General features: G+C 49.6%; 6 protein-coding genes across 6 annotated transcripts; 2 read left to right on the top strand and 4 right to left on the bottom strand.

Annotated features, from left to right (window-relative positions):
- Positions 1 to 562: 562 nt before the first annotated feature.
- On the top strand, positions 563 to 1,132 carry BU24DRAFT_489068 (uncharacterized protein). Its single transcript, XM_033533599.1, has 2 exons — positions 563 to 786; positions 857 to 1,132. The coding sequence occupies exons 1-2, from the start codon at positions 682 to 684 to the stop codon at positions 992 to 994; spliced, it is 243 nt and encodes an 80-aa protein (XP_033387363.1). The 5' UTR covers positions 563 to 681; the 3' UTR covers positions 995 to 1,132.
- A 164-nt stretch (positions 1,133 to 1,296) lies between these two features.
- On the bottom strand, positions 1,297 to 4,442 carry BU24DRAFT_110733 (uncharacterized protein). Its single transcript, XM_033520789.1, has 3 exons — positions 3,952 to 4,442; positions 3,127 to 3,783; positions 1,297 to 3,069 (listed from the first exon to the last, which is right to left on the bottom strand). Exons 1-3 carry the CDS (start codon positions 4,064 to 4,066, stop codon positions 1,646 to 1,648), a joined length of 2,196 nt encoding a protein of 731 aa, XP_033387362.1. The 5' UTR covers positions 4,067 to 4,442; the 3' UTR covers positions 1,297 to 1,645.
- Positions 4,443 to 5,175: 733 nt separating this feature from the next.
- BU24DRAFT_110789 (uncharacterized protein) lies at positions 5,176 to 5,957 on the bottom strand. Its single transcript, XM_033520790.1, has one exon. It carries the CDS (start codon positions 5,727 to 5,729, stop codon positions 5,295 to 5,297), a length of 435 nt encoding a protein of 144 aa, XP_033387361.1. The 5' UTR covers positions 5,730 to 5,957; the 3' UTR covers positions 5,176 to 5,294.
- Positions 5,958 to 6,703: 746 nt separating this feature from the next.
- BU24DRAFT_405741 (RIC1-domain-containing protein) lies at positions 6,704 to 10,300 on the bottom strand (the record flags this gene model as incomplete). Its single annotated transcript, XM_033525723.1, has 5 exons — positions 6,704 to 7,522; positions 7,601 to 8,088; positions 8,142 to 8,409; positions 8,462 to 9,889; positions 9,938 to 10,300. 5 exons carry the CDS (start codon positions 10,298 to 10,300, stop codon positions 6,704 to 6,706), a joined length of 3,366 nt encoding a protein of 1,121 aa, XP_033387360.1.
- Positions 10,301 to 10,834: 534 nt separating this feature from the next.
- Positions 10,835 to 12,952, bottom strand: BU24DRAFT_110694 (uncharacterized protein). Its single transcript, XM_033520788.1, has one exon. It carries the CDS (start codon positions 12,667 to 12,669, stop codon positions 10,843 to 10,845), a length of 1,827 nt encoding a protein of 608 aa, XP_033387359.1. The 5' UTR covers positions 12,670 to 12,952; the 3' UTR covers positions 10,835 to 10,842.
- A 748-nt stretch (positions 12,953 to 13,700) lies between these two features.
- On the top strand, positions 13,701 to 15,644 carry BU24DRAFT_385819 (uncharacterized protein; the record flags this gene model as incomplete). Its single annotated transcript, XM_033524889.1, has 4 exons — positions 13,701 to 14,322; positions 14,375 to 14,832; positions 14,878 to 15,246; positions 15,300 to 15,644. The coding sequence occupies 4 exons, from the start codon at positions 13,701 to 13,703 to the stop codon at positions 15,642 to 15,644; spliced, it is 1,794 nt and encodes a 597-aa protein (XP_033387358.1).
- Positions 15,645 to 15,914: the final 270 nt, after the last annotated feature.

Genomic DNA, 15,914 nt, shown 5'->3' with positions numbered 1-15,914 from the left:
ATGGATGAGGAGTTTGCGATTTGCAATTACGTGCAAAGGAGTGCCCCCGTAGTATGTATAACAAGGAGTTGATTATTTCTAGCAGCGAGGAAACGAGACGTACGAACGACTGAGCGTCTTTTACAAGTAGTTATACGATATACCTTTCGTTTGAATCTTGATCCCTATATTTATCTATGTCTATCTACTCCGTCGCAGTGATGCACTTCGACCTGAGCTCCAACGGTCAATACATTGTGCTATTTACGACTATGCTCACTATTCATATTTTATTTTTCGATTTGATTCCTGCCTGTCCCATCATATCAGCTACATCAACTAAATCTCCAATGCATTAACCAGTGACGAAAAGATCTAGAATCCGATCGATGGGATCCTACCCTACCTGCCTATCCCGGACCCCGCCAAAGTCCGCATGATCGCGCCCCTCCCCCCACCAGAAGGTCCGGCGGTCTTACGAATACCCTACTACCACGCCTACGTCATCAGGGCGACGCAAACCGTGAATCCACAAACGGACTTTCTGTATCCATTCAAACACGTACAAATACTTATATCCAACCTCTTTCTCCCTCACACAAAAATACACAAATACACAACGATCCAAACAAGCCACCCAACATTCTCCGCTCAAACAACACCCTCCGCTTCTTTACTACCACACAAAGAACCACCGCGAAAATGCCCCTCGTAGTCCCAGGCCTCCAGTCCAAAGATGGCAACAGCGGCGACGACTGGCTCACGAAGCTCATGGGCAAGAAACTCGGCGACAGCCACGATGAAGTCGTACGTTTCCCCTCCTTCCCTCTTCGTTTGGTATGATAAGATATGACGGATGCTAACGACCAGACGACAGACATTCGCGAAGCAGGACCTCCCCAAGGAGCACCGCGTGCTGCAGCCGGACAGCATGAGCACCATGGACCACAAGCCCGAGAGGCTAAACATCCACGTCGATGAGGAGGGTACGGTCAAGAAGGTCAGGTACGGTTAGATATATAAGGGGTTTTGCGAGCTCATTTCTCGAGTGAAGGGTTAGAATATGATGATGAATACGAACATGTTATGATGGGACATACATATATCTATGCTTTTATCGTTGGGGTCATACTACGCCGATGTTGATGATAGTGATATTTATTCACGGATTTCTAGTTGAAGTTCGTACCATGCGCTCGCAATTCAATTTGATTTTTCTATGTAGGTTTTGCAGAAGACATGCCGACGCTTGTTGAGTCCATTACCATCCCTTCCTTTGCATGATTAATCACTGATCTGGCAACGACTGATATAAATTGGCGTTTGCAATAAGTGGCCACCCTAGAAAGAACTTGAAGCGAGAGAAAAGTCAAACACATGCCAAGTCAAAGTCCTTGGGCCAGAGTACTCAGTAGAAGCGACTGAAGAAAAAGGAGAATGAGGTATCACGAAGAATGTACAAATACAGGGACAATAGCGAAAGAAGAAAGACCACGCGTTGCGTGATAAAGTCACTTGAAAATGATGTTCGAAACCTAAATCATTTTCGAGCCCTGAAAGAAAGTCAAAGATAAATGTCACCCGTAAATATCACTCAAAATGCTCGCTCAAATGATCACAACGAAGGGAATACCGAAAAATACCGAAAAGATCAAGGCAGTGTCAGTCACATCTTTCTCTTTCCAGGTGCCACCCTCATAGGGGCGACATTCCCGATTCTCTGTTCCAGGAAGCCAAGCGCCTCCTCAATTTCCGCCATCCTAACCAGACTCGCGTGGACAGGCTCGGGGAACTCGAAGCAGAGGAATATCGAGCAACGAACCGCCAATGCCTGAAACCACTTCTTCAGAGGCCTGTCCTCGGATGAGCGGCTTGCTGCACCAACGACCAGACCGATCCATAACAGGACTCCGGCCATGTCGGACCAGCATTCCGAGACGTTGGAGCTTTCAATGGCGAGTTTGATGTTTTCGAGGAGAGTCGTTGTCGGTGGGGGAGGGGGAGCGGGTCTACTGATGGAGTACCACGGGAAATTCAAGTTGGATGAGGTGGACGATGTTGATGTCGTAGAGGCGATCGAAGGACGAGATTGTGCGGGGAACGAGGCAGACGTGAAGGAGTTTGAGTGTTGGGAGAATGCAGGGCTTGTAGCGTAGGATGAAGTGGCAGAAAAGGTGGTCACAGGGGAATCGTGTCGAGTCATCCTTGGTGAAACTAGCGATTCACTGGAGCCTGAAGTCTTTGTGGGGACGGTCAGACGAGGCTTTGTGGCTATCTTCCCAGCAGAAGCCAGCGCTGCGGAATGCGGAATGCGGTTGATGATGGCTTCGGCCTGAATAATGCATGTCAAACGGATTGCTTCATAGGTCCAATCGCTATAGGTGAGGACGTTGTTCTGCGCCTGAGGATCACGCGCAGGTGGGTAATCAGTGGTGATAGCTTTATGGAGACTCCTGAGAACGGAATCCTGAGAGTTCTGCTCTTTTCGTAGAGCGAAGCGGTCGAGCATACTGCGCATGTCTTTAAGTAGTTTCATTGTGCGTTGAGAAGACCGGCGTGAACGCTTGATGGTGTAAAAATCGCTGCGTGGTCGGAAGAGGGGTGACTCAGGAATGATTGCGGAGGTCGGGTATGTGTGGATAGTGTTGGCCAGGCGGAAGTCCCAGTATTGGCGGTCCGGTTGGGCTTCGCGAAGCACAGCAGATTCGAGACAGACCCACGACAATGTCGAAGCCACTCGTCCGGTGAGACCGAGATTTTCTAGTCCACCTCTTAGTTCGACCATGGTGGTGAGACCCTTCTCGTGAGATTGAACCACGCTCTCGTCTCCCGATATGATCTCACTTGCAATTAATTGTGTCACGGCGATGATGTTGTGGTCGTCGATCTTTCCTTGAATCAATTGTTGCTCGATGAGGTGCATAAGCTCCAGTCGCAGAGCGACAGTCTGCATGCTGTCTCCTTGTATCATATCGAGAGCATCTTTATGAGCGGATGCTATGCTGATGGTACTGAGAAAGGCATGCGGAGAGTCGACCAGCGTTGGAATCCAATGCTGGCCCATTGCTTTCGAGCCAAAGGCTTGAGAACCTGGGAGATTGTCAGTATCAATTCCATAGATATACTACCATGCCCTGCAATACTTACAATGCCATTTAAGATGTTGTATGGATATATAGGGGGATGGAGGGTTGAACATGGTATCGAAAGGGTCCAGCGGTGTGCCGAGGGGTTCGGCAAGGGATTCAAATGGTCGCGGGGCTGTCTCATCGTAGATCAATGGACCTTTTCGCGAAGGCTGTACCATGACGATTTCTATCCATGGCTGTGGTTTCGAATTCGATCTCAAGCTCACGATGGCTACCTTCTGGTTCGCCTGGCTGCCAGTCGATACGGGCGAGTCGCCATTGTTGCTGTTGTTGCTGCTGCTGATGTTGCTGTTGCGATCCGAGAACCGCTGCCGAGGACTCCTTTTATCTTTCCGATAGATCTTAATAGCTTCATCATTCGGCATGATCTCGCGATCGGGGGCCTCCGGGTCGCTGATAGTGCTGGCAGCACTACTGCGAGACGCATTGGAATCCTCACTCTGCAGTCGGGCGCGCTTCCCGCCGCGCATGGACGAGGGGCCGGCTTGTTTCTTCTCATTCTCGAGGAAGCTTCCCATGGCCTTTTTCCGGATTTTGGTCATATTAGTTCTCGACTTGAAGCCATCCGGATTGGTGGTAGTGATGAACAGTAGATCTCTGACATTGTTCTCATTGGTCGGGCTTGTTGACGCCCTGCGAAGCTGGGACGGTTGGCCTAAGCATTGAGCGATGTTAGCTCAAAAGTTCTAGGTAATAAATATAGTGCGAAGTGTGGGGGAGTGGCGGACGATAGCTCATGAGGGAACAATGCTATTGTGCCGAGATGGTAGGAGAGATAGGACGAAGAAGAGAAGAGAGTGAGTAGGAGAAAGGAATTGCGTACCATTGGGGTTGTGGTTGAAGGGTGCCATGAAAGATTGGAGGAAAGAAGAGGACGATGATGTCGAGGGATTGAGGTACGAAGGTGCGATCGGCGGAATTTGGGGAGGGGCCGTCATTTTGGGAAGGATGGAGGGAAGGGAAGGGGAAGGAACGACCAAGCTGTAACTAGCAATAGCGTTGTAATAGGTGTAGTCGTAGTCGTAATGGTCGGAATAGTAGTAGTCAAACAATAACAAACACCAACAGTATCGGATGCAAATTTATGGTAGTATAGCTTCTTCTTCTTCTATGCTTGATCTTTGATGATCAACAGTCCAATGGAGAAAGTGATCTGGATCAGTGCTGTTCATTCTCTTTCTTCCCTCTCTTTCCCAAGAAAGAAAGAAAAGAGGATATAATTGTCGAAGCGTAATCAGGCACCACCGCGATACGATGTGATGCGATGCGATCAGATTCAAGGCGCAAATGGACGGGAGGCGAGTTGAATAAGTAAGTAAGTATGGATGGATGGATGTGGGTGATCGACAGGCAAGATGAGATGCGATGCGATGCGATGCCGATGCGGGATACGCGTGTTCATGTATGCCTGACAAGAGTGAGGCCTCCTTCTACCTTTGGGAGGGGGAGGAGGATTGAGCCTTATAAGGAATGACTGGGGTATCCGTAGACGTGGTAGATGGCGTAGATGGGTACGAGGGTAGTTGAGGGAGATGCAAAGCGGCGGTAAGGGAGGAGGGCGGTTGTGAGACGAGTGGAACTAAACTACCTCATGGCTGATGGCTATGGCATCCATGGATATGCTTGGTATGTATGGCATACACCATACACACAGTAGAAGTCACTAGACGGTAGAGTGTGCCGCCGCAGAAATGCAAATGCGTGCATGCATCATCATGTTGGCTGGTGGGCGGAGCATCAAGCAAATGATTAGATTCCCTAGTCGTTGCCCTAGTGTGTCCATGTGTGTGCATTGTGAGCCTGTGAGGGATGAAGGGCGGTGGACGGGTTATCTTGGTGCTTGGGTAGAATTCACCTCATATCATACCTTGTCATGGTTACAAGGTATGAAGGCAACGAGCATCATGAATGGGCTTGCGGCAGGCTGATGATGATGATGGCTGTGATCTTGTCGGACACCGTTACAACCGTCTTTGTCTACCGAGGACCTACACGGTCACATTACAATCCATCACCATCACTATGGAAATACTTCCTATCTCATACACATCATCTTACACAGTACATACTCGTACATACTTACAAGGCTGGTATGACAATCCGACAGATCCCACCCCCTCCCTTCCCGTTCCATCAACTTCCAGTCTTCCACAATCACTATCACAATCACACAACTAGCCACACAGAAAGGAAGAGGGAAAAAAAAAAAAGAAACAAGAAAGGAAAATAAAGAAGCCGCACACGTGAAGAGCTTACGGGGTTGTCACACACACAACCGCAGGGCTCAGCCGAGAAAGCCCCAACAGCACCAAAGGCAGCCAGCGTGCCAGGGATCCCCTTCCCTCCCGAACGAAGCGACATGAACGTGAACGAGGAACCAAACATGCCATACCGCACCCAACCCTTCGACCAATTACCAACCCAGTCACACAATTCACGTTGGCGGTTGTAGTTGGTGAGATCTCCGTCCAAGTGAATGGGTGTAGGATAGACACACTCCGGTACTTTGGATCCGTCACCGCCCTTCCGATTATCAAAAACGAAACAAAAAAACGTCCGCGGGCCAACACAACGATCGCTTGACGAAACCCTCGTCCCCATGCACAAGAAGGAGCAGACTCCACCGCTAGAAAGAAAACAGAACAGACAAGACAAGACGAGTCCAGTTCAGTCCATTGCTGGTCTCGCTAGCTCGGCGCCCCGGAATCCCATAATCCATCCATCATCTCGCTTTCACGATGATGGGTGAACCATCGGAGCTGAAACCCAAGCTTCCCTCTCGCTAAACTCACTCACTCAATCAATCAAAAAACGCCCCCTTGGACTTTTGTATTACCCATAGGTAACTATCGTAGGCGAACACACACGCACTGTCACAAGCCTCCAGTGCCCCCAAGTGCCCTCCAGGGCTGTTAGAGGGCCGGGGTCCGGATATGAGAGAGGGGTGGTGGACGCCCAGCCTCATTCGTCTTTCCTGTATGCATGCACCGTCCTTCCGGCCCTCTGCCTCTCCCTCTATATCAATCTATCCGTGTGCTTTTTAGCCCTGGGCGTGGATGGCGGATGGTGTGGATGGGCCAGAACGCCGACGGAAAGGAAAGGTAAGAATGAGAGAGGTCCCAGTGAGGATGTTACCATCCACCCGTCCAATTATGCTGCTATGCATGATTGGGAAACAATGTCGCTCTGCCGTTGCCCACGGCCAGGATACACCGCATGCTTACACCGTCTGCGCGCGCACACACACACCCACTCGCCCATATATCCACCCAACTGGGTGGATACTAGGCTACTGCTCGCCGATGGAAGAATATGGAGAAGGGGTGGGGTGTCTGGCTGACCATGTGTAGTAATTACTCCTCCATAGTTAGTTACGACGCTCTGGATGGATTTCTAATTTTCTTTTTTTTGGGACTTGGCCCCTCTTGACGTGACAGCATCTGTTGCTAATGCTGCAGGGTACCGGTACGCTATAATATCTGCTGTTAATGCTGCAGGATGCTGGTACTACATGTAGGCTGCAATATTGCAACCGTAGCAAGGAGAAGATAGAAGAAGAAGACGACGGATGATTTCTAACTACCACTCCTCGTCATGGCTGAGAAATAGTCTCCCGTCGCCGCAGCATGGCTCGTCGGGCTACGACTACTCTCTCGTGAAATTGTAACTATGCTCTCATCCCCTCGCCCATCACTACTCCCACCGTCACCATTATAGTCTATCCCTATACCCGTGACCCTCCCATTCCCATTTCCATTCCCTCTGTTCCCGCGCGTCCGCCTGTTAGGAACCCCCAGCAACGTCCCATGGAACGAAAAGTGCGACGACGACATGCCCACGTCCTCCGCCACGGGGCTCTTGAGCTCCACAAGCTCCAGCGTCTTGCGCAGCGTAACCCCGGACTCGTCCAGCGCCATCAGGAACCTCGCGAGCTCCTTGCAGAGATCCCAGTCCTGTTCCTCCTTCGCCCGCTGCAGGAGCCGCACCACCTGGTCCCCCGTCGAACTCAGCTCCTCGAACGTGTGCAGCACGAGTAGGTAACCTCCCGCCGTCTTCAGACTGCCCCTCTGCAGGGACTCCTCGAAGAGCTCCTCGGGAGGTGGTAGGTTCGAAAACAGCGTTCGCCACGACCGGACCTCGGTCTTGCGCGTGCATTGTACAACAATGTCCAGGTACTGCGGGAACGAGCTGAGGAACGATAGCACGCTCGGTAGAAGCGCCTGTTCGGGCGCCGGCGCGGAGTCTACTTCATCGTCTAGCACCTCGTGTAGGAGTATTTCGAGCGCGTGTGGGAAGTACAGTAGTTGTTGATAGTGGTGGCTCAAGTGTAAGGCTGCAGGCGAGTTGTATTGGGTAAGGTGATGGCGTAGTAGCGCGGGAAGGAAGAGGTGCGTCTGCAAATAAGCATGTCAGCATGTTCGCCTTGCTCGCATCACATCGCCATACCGCCAACCGTAGGGCTATCAACTTACCCGGGTACCAAATCGAACGTAGGCGAAGCTGGTGTCTCGACGCTGTACCAGTTCGGATTCCACCCCAAACACAATGCCTTTGTTAATCAATGCTACGAGCGGATAGAAATCCACTGGAATTTTCACAGGGCTGGGCAAGTCCCTTCCCGTGTCGGCTGAGGCCGAGAATAATACGTCTTGCATGTCGATCCATACCCTTACGTCACTCCCATCGAAATACCATAGAGAGTCGCGCAGATCGTGTCCATGTACTCCACCAGCAGGCAGCCCTACAGATGGACTAGGCGGTAATGAGTCGTCTTGCATCTCCAACGCAAATGCAGGGTGGTCGCGCATAAGCGCGTACGTCTCCACGTTCTGTGCGATGATGCGCATCTCGTACTTGAGTTCCCCAACCTCCGTCGTGGTTGGCTGCAGCAGTACAAGTTTGCCATCCACAAGGAAAAGGATACTCGCAACTGCTACATCTTGCGAGGGATCGCCATTGACTAGGTTTTCTGTCAGACTCAACGGAATCACCGGCTGCACGAGAGATACTCACGGATCTGATCTTCAGGCAGAATCCAACTCAATGCCCGAACACGCGGCGGTGCTCGAATGATGCCGTGAAGTGCAATTTGTCCGACCTGCACCAATTTGACCGAGGCATTGGCAACGCTGATAATGTAGTGATACAGAATGTTGTCATAGGTATACACCAAGAGAGAATCTTCTCCTGACGGAGCAATGATGACAATTGGCGAAGGCAGATGCTGGACGTGCATGATATGATCATTATCCAGTGCTAGCTCGCGAGAATAGATACGAATCTGAAGAATCGTTAGTGTCAAAAAATGATACCCTAAGGGCATAGAGGCAAACCTGATAATCATCTTGAGATTCTACAGCTGCGATCAGTACATGCTGGAACCAGCACATGCCGCCGCGTACAGTGAACTCGTTCTCAATGAAGGGATCGTCGAATGTCTTCCACCTTCCACTGTGTACACTGTAATGTGCAAGTCCTCTCTTACCTGCAACCGCGACATATCTGCCATCAGAGGAGATGACTGCACTTCGAATGGGCCATTGATCTATGAGATAATGTGAAGGCACCTGAACGTGATGCCACAACGAAACATCAGCAGAGATGGTGGTGAGATCGGGGAGTTCATATCCTCTGTAAATCATGAACCCAGAACTGGTCTGCATGAGCGACCTAGATACGTTTGCAGACGAGAAGCATCCAGTTATTCCGCTCCGTGCCATTTCAAGCAGGAAAACACGGTTGTCATGGTTTCCAAGCAGCAAGAGCTCAGAACCACCGCCAACCCAAAAGGCATCTCGAATACCAAGTAGCCATCCCTCTTCGTGTGTCTGCGATAGAGTCCGATCGGTGACGAAGCTGGTCGCTCCTGGTTTGCCATAGACGCTCCACATTGCCCAGCCTTGCTCGTAACCCGCAAACAAACAGTAGCCATCGGGCGAATATGCCATCACTGTCAACTTCCCGGGCGAAGAAGTGTTGGGGCGCAATTTATGTGACAGTGGTATGTTTCCCGTGTAGTCCCTTGCTGTATAAACACAAATCTCTCCATTGTTGCAGCCCACCGCGAGCAGCGAGAATCGCGCGTTGATAGCAGCAATGACACCATGTTCAGCGGCCGTCTCTGGATTATGGAATCCATGACCTTTGAATAGATTATGATGCGGTTTTCCTTCTTGCAACGTATTCGGTGGAAGTCGCTGCACAGCATGCGCCCTGCCGTCGCCCGTTATCCATGCTGCCAAATTCATAGGACGATCATGAATCATGTCTTTGAGCGTCGACTTCTTCTCTAACCAAGGCATTCGACTGAGGAGTTCGGTACTGGTCTGGCTGCCACTACTGTCCGGGGCCCATCGAATGCATTGCACTGCCGCGGGCTTCTCTGTAGCCACTATCAATTCATCGTCCAACGCGAGCGCCTTTGCGATTCCCGCATCTACGCGAATGACCATGCGGAACCGTAGGCTCAACTCTTTTATGCCACTCCCTTCCCCGGGCCCTGCATTGGTATCATGTTGACGCTGTATCTTGAACCCCGCAATTGAACTATGCCTCCTAGAATGTCCACCTGTGGTATTGGCGAATTGGGTCTTGTAAACGCGAGACGTGGGATCGGTAGCCAGGGAATATGTGATCAGATATCCAAGGGATGTTTGTACAACAAAAATTTGCGAATCGGGGCGTAACAATATGCTGACATTCGGTCCATATGTCTTCAAAGATTGATCTGAACGGAGAACCGCGGCTAGGATAGCTGTGGGCTGCCATGTGTTAGCGAAAGAAACCCAGGACAAGATTCATAGCCATACCTTAGTCTGCCAAATTGTCAAAGTAGTCCGGGTTATGGTTGCAAACATATGCCCGCTACGGGTCACCTGTATGCCGATGATCTCTCCGGAGATATCGGCTTCATATGGCTGTTGAGTATTCTGTTGCGCCTCTCGATCCTCAGAAAGAGCCCCACCATCTATGTCCTGCTCGCTATTTGTTCGCGCATTGTTGCCCTCCGTCTTTTCCCTTCGGCCTGATGCAGCGCCATCTGTGTTCACGTTCGCTGTGGTGCCATTCTGTGATCGCGGCTCCAGGCCGTCATGCGAGATCTGGAGTCGTTCGGAGGTGTTATGCTTGGTGGCCGCAAAGACGGAGGGCGAAGAGATGGGCCAATACGTCATGGCTCTCTACCGCAATCGATAGCCGCATTGGATCGAGTGGTTCATGCCTCAGCAGCTAAAATATATATATGAAGGTCAGTACTGTGAACCAGCGCTTACGGGAATTACTGGTGGTCGACGACTGTTACGGAACGGTGAGGGTTGAATGCACGCAAGTGGTTGGACAAGGGCCCAAGCTCCCTCCACCTGAGAACAACTTTTGGCTTAGCTCCCTCGTGTGTAGGTATGTACAGAGTAGGGAGCAGACTACATAAAATGTGTTCTATCGTACTGTGTGCTCCATAATAAGAATAGATGCTGTTGCGCGCATGATTCAATTCTTAGTTGAATTTGCATGCTGCTGTCAAAACTGGTAATCGACTCCAAATTATGCCAATACACGCAACGACGTAATAATATAGACAATCTACACTGTATGCCACCTCTTCCCAGAAAGCACGCCGTGCAATGCAACCTTTTGCCAATCCACCTGCTAACAGGGAATGATGCAATCGCTATGCTGGATAATGTTCAAAACGCTCCATAACACCTTGTAATGCTGTTTATGCCATATATTCATCCCCATCCGGGCCATCTTCTTTCCCATCTTTCTCTTGTACTTCGGTTGTAGGGAGCTCGCTGTCTCTTTCTGGCAAGGCTTCTACCTCCTTGGACACGCAAGCTGCCGCATCAGGCCCATCTTTCTTTTGTCTCCCATAGGGACTCCATCGGCGATTTTCACCGGTCTTCAATGGCTTACGGTTGTTCGAATTCGGGTTCTTCACTATTTGTCCATCGTCCATGCGATAGAACATGGTTTCCTTGCCGTCAACATGATCTGAGATATCCGCATCCTGCTCATCCTCCCATACCATTAGGTTCGTGCCGTTGATTTCTATCGATCGGCATCCAGTCCGGGGAACATGGAATATATCAGGTTTCAATTCGGAAAAGTCTTGTTCCCAAGTCTCCTTTTGTTGCAACCTCGCGATGTAGTCCATGGGTAGCGTGTATAGGACATTGTCTTCTTTGTCGTACAGCTCTCGCAGAGGGTAGCTGAGTACCGCCATTCCAAGTCCACAGTCGACTCTTGATGAGATAGGGTGCAGTCGGCCGCCAAACATTTTGAGCTCGAATGCAATCCCAGATTCGGTCCAGGTGTTGTCGTTAAAAAATACTTCAGGTTCACCCAGTGGATGTTCATGGTGCGGACCAGAGACTTCGATAAAATGTGCCATTTCGTGAGTCAGGCAAACGGCCAGGAATAAGTTGAAACGCAACACCATTGCAGGATCAGGATACTGCAGCATGCTCAACTTCTTTGCGGTCGTATAGAAATCTGAATGGAGGCAGATCTTGCTCGTGTGGCACTTTCGGTCCAATTTCCGCATAAGCCCGTTCTTGTAGTCGGCGACAAGTCCCATCGAAGCGTACGCTGGGTCTGGTGGCAGTGGCTCCCTGTGGAACATAAAATGAACTGTATCCACTTGATCATCTAGAAAGCTTCTAAAAGTGCTAGCATGCTCTTCGGTGAATGGCACATCTTCCCGAATACGAAAGCAGGGTTGACCATACTGTTCTGATGTTTTCTTGCATGGTTGCCTATCGCCGAAGACCAATGTGTGCCAAAATGACGAGGTAGCTTTAGAAAAAAGCATCAATGTGCTCAAACGAAAAGCTGGTTTCAGTACGTCGTATACGGCGTCTGAACATCCATGGAAATTATCAGGTCGGAATATCGGATGAATCTCGTTATCCAGCGTTGATGCTCTCGTAGCAGAAGTATCATTGAAGTTGACGGCTTGTTTTTTAATTAGATCGATGGGATCAAAACCAAGTCTAATCGACTTGCGCTTGGCCGGGTCCTTTCGATGTCCCAGTAGCCGCCGGTACTTTTCTAGGAGTTTCCGATCGGCTACTTGCGCAAGATGATGGTTGATCGAGATGCTCAACTGCAAGCCAAAATCCTTCGGCACTTCGATTGTCGATGGCGTGAATGTTGCAGAGCTCTCGTGGCTCAAAACATCTGGCAGATCGCGAACTAGCTTGTCGATGCATTCGTCCATGAATATACCTTCCTGGAGCTTGTGTAATAATACTGCATTCTGGCCCGTCTCTTGTATCCGGTAGTCGCCATCTCCATTATTAGGCAGGAGATGGCGCAGGTTCTTAGACGTGCTATTAAGTGGGCCGCAACCTCCTGTAGGTGTTGTAGCACCGGTAGGTGTCCATTCCATACTGTCTGGATCATCGTTTTCGCCTGATATTCCTGGCTTCTCAGAATTTGCTGATTCGGTGGATCCTTCGGAATCTTGGTTCAAGCGAGACTCCAGAAGCTGGCTAGCATGTATCATAGCCTCATATGCTTTACGGTAACGAAAGGGATCCATTCCGGCAAAGGATACCGCGAAGAAAGGGGTCAATAGGTAAAGGGGAATGTGATATAAAGGTTGGCCGAGGAAGGCGTTTAAGCGTGCTTAAAACAATAAAGAAATGCACACTGCGCAAGGCAGCAAACGATGTTTTTATTCCTTAACAGAGCTCATTGATTGTTCCAACGCTCTAAAACAAGGCGTATGCAGCTAATCCCTCTGGTTTCCAGTAATTGTAGCTGAGGAAAAGCGTCCACCCTACCCTCCATTGATAGTCCGTGCTGCAAGATCAATAGCGGGGATGGGCATATAAACAACGGATGGCGAGCGTCTCAGGATGGGGTAATCATACTTGGTCCAGAAGAAGAACGGTTCAAGGTGTGTATACAACGCGCCAGAAGATGTCAAGCTGATAAAAATGTTGTTTGTGGATCAATCGACAGAAAGGTTGCGGTGTGGACAAAAGCTCGAGGCAGGCAACTAACGCGGTTGACTAAGCGACAGCCAGCCTGGCGGCCAAGTTGCGCGCGCTTACTCTCTCGTATGCTTCACCGGTCGTTGTTGATCCTGAAATTCAGATTGCCATGGATACTTGTCAAGAGCTTATCCTATACCGTCGCATACAAAACCGTGTTGCATCAAACGAGGCTGCAAAATATGCATTCGTTTCCCACGAGTTGTGCGAGGTTGCACGGTGGCGATACCCATATATATCCGCAGGGGCCTATATTTTTAAGTGGACTATGAACATCAACCTTACAGTCTGTACATGCTCGCAGGTAGATACTGCTAGAAGACATGACTAAAGTTACTTGAATTAATATACTGAGTTCGGTATCTGATGATTCGGAGTGTCGTGCGACACAGTCTTCTGCCTAAAAAGATCAAGACCTCGTGATGAGCTAGTCAAGAGTGCTGGAACATGTCTTAGCCAGCCACGGGTTTTCGTCACAAGGGCGCGGCCATCGAGTGCAAACAAAAACCTCTCGGAATGTCGATTCTTCTAGATTTTCAACATCTTGAAAACGAATGGAGCCAACGATACGACTATGAGCCGACCTTTCCGTCCCCCGTCGGGTGAGACTGACCTACCAGCATATTATCACGATCTTGACGATGAGGATATCGTCGCTGCCTTTCGAAACTTTGACGATGAGCGAGCCTTTGATCTCTTCGATAGACAAACCCGCGATCCACATAGTAGCAACTTCTGTATAGATTTCGGTGACGATGAGGCTTATTGTGGATTTGACCTTGCATCTGACTCCTTTGAGCGTCTATTACGAACACCCAGACCTCCTTCCATACACACGAGATGGATCAACCTATGGATGCCATATAATCAAAAGAGTACTTTACATGCCCTTGCTAAACATTACGATTTTTCACCACGACTCCTGGGAACTATGTGCTCTGACCCTATACCGCCGAAGCCGAAGTTTTTGCATTCAAAGAAAAGCTCAGCAACACTTCGCTCTCGGCGATCTACTAAGTCGAGCAAGTCTAAGTCCTCACACAGATCATCAAATGAGGAATCATTAGACTCCGAAGAAAGCATAGGTATGACAGAAATGATGCACAGTACCCAGTTAGAGATGGTGCGAGATCTCGGTCATTACCAAATTGTGAACGATGTATGGCACTGGTCATCGGTAGACTGGGGAAGACGATGTAAGTAGGAACCTCACTTCGGTGTTGCGATCATCTACTGATTTCATTTCAGTTGTCTGCTTGGGATACAATTCACTACACAACGTTCGTACGAACAGTGCCCCTCACACTGACGACGATCTCGATCACGGCCTAGATACTCCCCATGGCAAGCGAATATGGAACTGGCTTATGCTATGTGAGGATAAGACTGTCATATCGATATCAGAAGATCCATTTCCTCTCTATGACGGCACTCTAAAAATGCACGACCTGAAGACGCTCTATACGGTTCGGCGAAACCTAGTCAGTGTTTTTCGACAACTCACGAAAGCCCCAACCCCATTAAGAGACCATTCTCTCACCATGCTGCCTGTTCGCCATAGAATTGGAGATAGTGAAGAGGAGACGGCACACCGGCCAACCGATGCGCCAGGCCTTCTCTTCTACTACCTTTTCGAAGATTGGTTCACTACCTATAGCCTTGTGACCCGCCGACAGCATGGATATGCTGCTGAGCTAGATCGACTTGTAAGTAGTTTCTGAATTTGAGGAGTCACCGCTTACATTGAACAGAGACGGGAAATGTTGGTCAAGGCTAACCTCACTCACGTTGATCAATTGCACCATATTGGCTGCCAGCTCGCTGTCTTGAAGCGTGTTTACCAGTCCTACGAACTCATCATCGAGCGCGTGCTCAAGAAGCAAGAGGCCACCCTTGCATCACTCAAAAATTCGCACATCGTTTCTGGCTTGGACTCACTGTCTTCGTCCCTCCCGATTGTCCACGGCTCGCCCCAGATTCCTGAGGCAGATAGTTTACTTGGTGTCTCGCTCAGCTCGGCGGCTCGAGTTCGCTTCGAGAGACTCAAAGATCGCATCAAGCTCTACGCCTTAAGTGAGATACAAGAATGCATTGACCAGAAAGATTCCTTGGTCTTTATGGTATGTTCCTAAAGGTATTGGTGCGACTATGTTGGCTAATTAAAACACGATAGAACTTCAATCTAATCGCCATTAAAGAGTCTTTCTCTGTCGAACGCCTGACTCGAATCACTCTCCTATTAGCCAAGATCACAATTCTCTTCATGCCAGTGACTCTTATGACTGGCTACTTTTCGATTCAGTTCCGCGGTCTTGAGTTCGAAGTCAAGAGCTACTGGTGGGCATTTGGTGCCATTTTTGGTATCAGCATGCTGCTTGTGTTCTTATTCAGTGCTATCAGTGGAACCATTGAAGGAAAGGGAGTGAGTCGCATTGTGAACAGGAGTTGGAGTAGGGTGGTCTGGGAGTGGACAGGCAGATGGGTGGAGAGAAAGAAAAGGTTGGGATGGACTAGATGATAGATAATCCCGTCATCGTCATGAAACGCTTCAAAACGTTATCTATGACTGCAAATGAATCTAACGGCCATTTTCAATTTTTTGCAAAATATGTATGCGATATTGGCCCTGCGCCGCACGATTTGACATCGAATGGCTGTTGGTCGCTGTAGTCCAAATGAGTCACTTTGAGCAACAACGATTGGCCAGGCAGCGAGCGAAGCAACCATGGTCTTTTTACGCTTCACGCATTGATAAACACTCCCAACAACCAACGCAAATAAACTTGCA

Source organism: Aaosphaeria arxii (genome assembly GCF_010015735.1).
Source record: "Aaosphaeria arxii CBS 175.79 unplaced genomic scaffold BU24scaffold_2, whole genome shotgun sequence".
NCBI classification, from domain to species: domain Eukaryota; kingdom Fungi; phylum Ascomycota; class Dothideomycetes; order Pleosporales; genus Aaosphaeria; species Aaosphaeria arxii.
This window is presented reverse-complemented; position numbering and strand designations above follow the sequence as displayed.

Coding starts and splice junctions, on each gene's coding strand:
- BU24DRAFT_489068 (XM_033533599.1), top strand. CDS start 682: ATGCCCCTCGTAGTCCCAGGCCTCCAGTCCAAAGATGGCAACAGCGGC. Junction 787..856: donor GCGACAGCCACGATGAAGTC/GTACGTTTCCCC, acceptor ACCAGACGACAG/ACATTCGCGAAGCAGGACCT.
- BU24DRAFT_110733 (XM_033520789.1), bottom strand. CDS start 4,066: ATGACGGCCCCTCCCCAAATTCCGCCGATCGCACCTTCGTACCTCAAT. Junction 3,784..3,951: donor CTTCAACCACAACCCCAATG/GTACGCAATTCC, acceptor CTCAATGCTTAG/GCCAACCGTCCCAGCTTCGC. Junction 3,070..3,126: donor ACAACATCTTAAATGGCATT/GTAAGTATTGCA, acceptor ACAATCTCCCAG/GTTCTCAAGCCTTTGGCTCG.
- BU24DRAFT_110789 (XM_033520790.1), bottom strand. CDS start 5,729: ATGGGGACGAGGGTTTCGTCAAGCGATCGTTGTGTTGGCCCGCGGACG.
- BU24DRAFT_110694 (XM_033520788.1), bottom strand. CDS start 12,669: ATGGATCCCTTTCGTTACCGTAAAGCATATGAGGCTATGATACATGCT.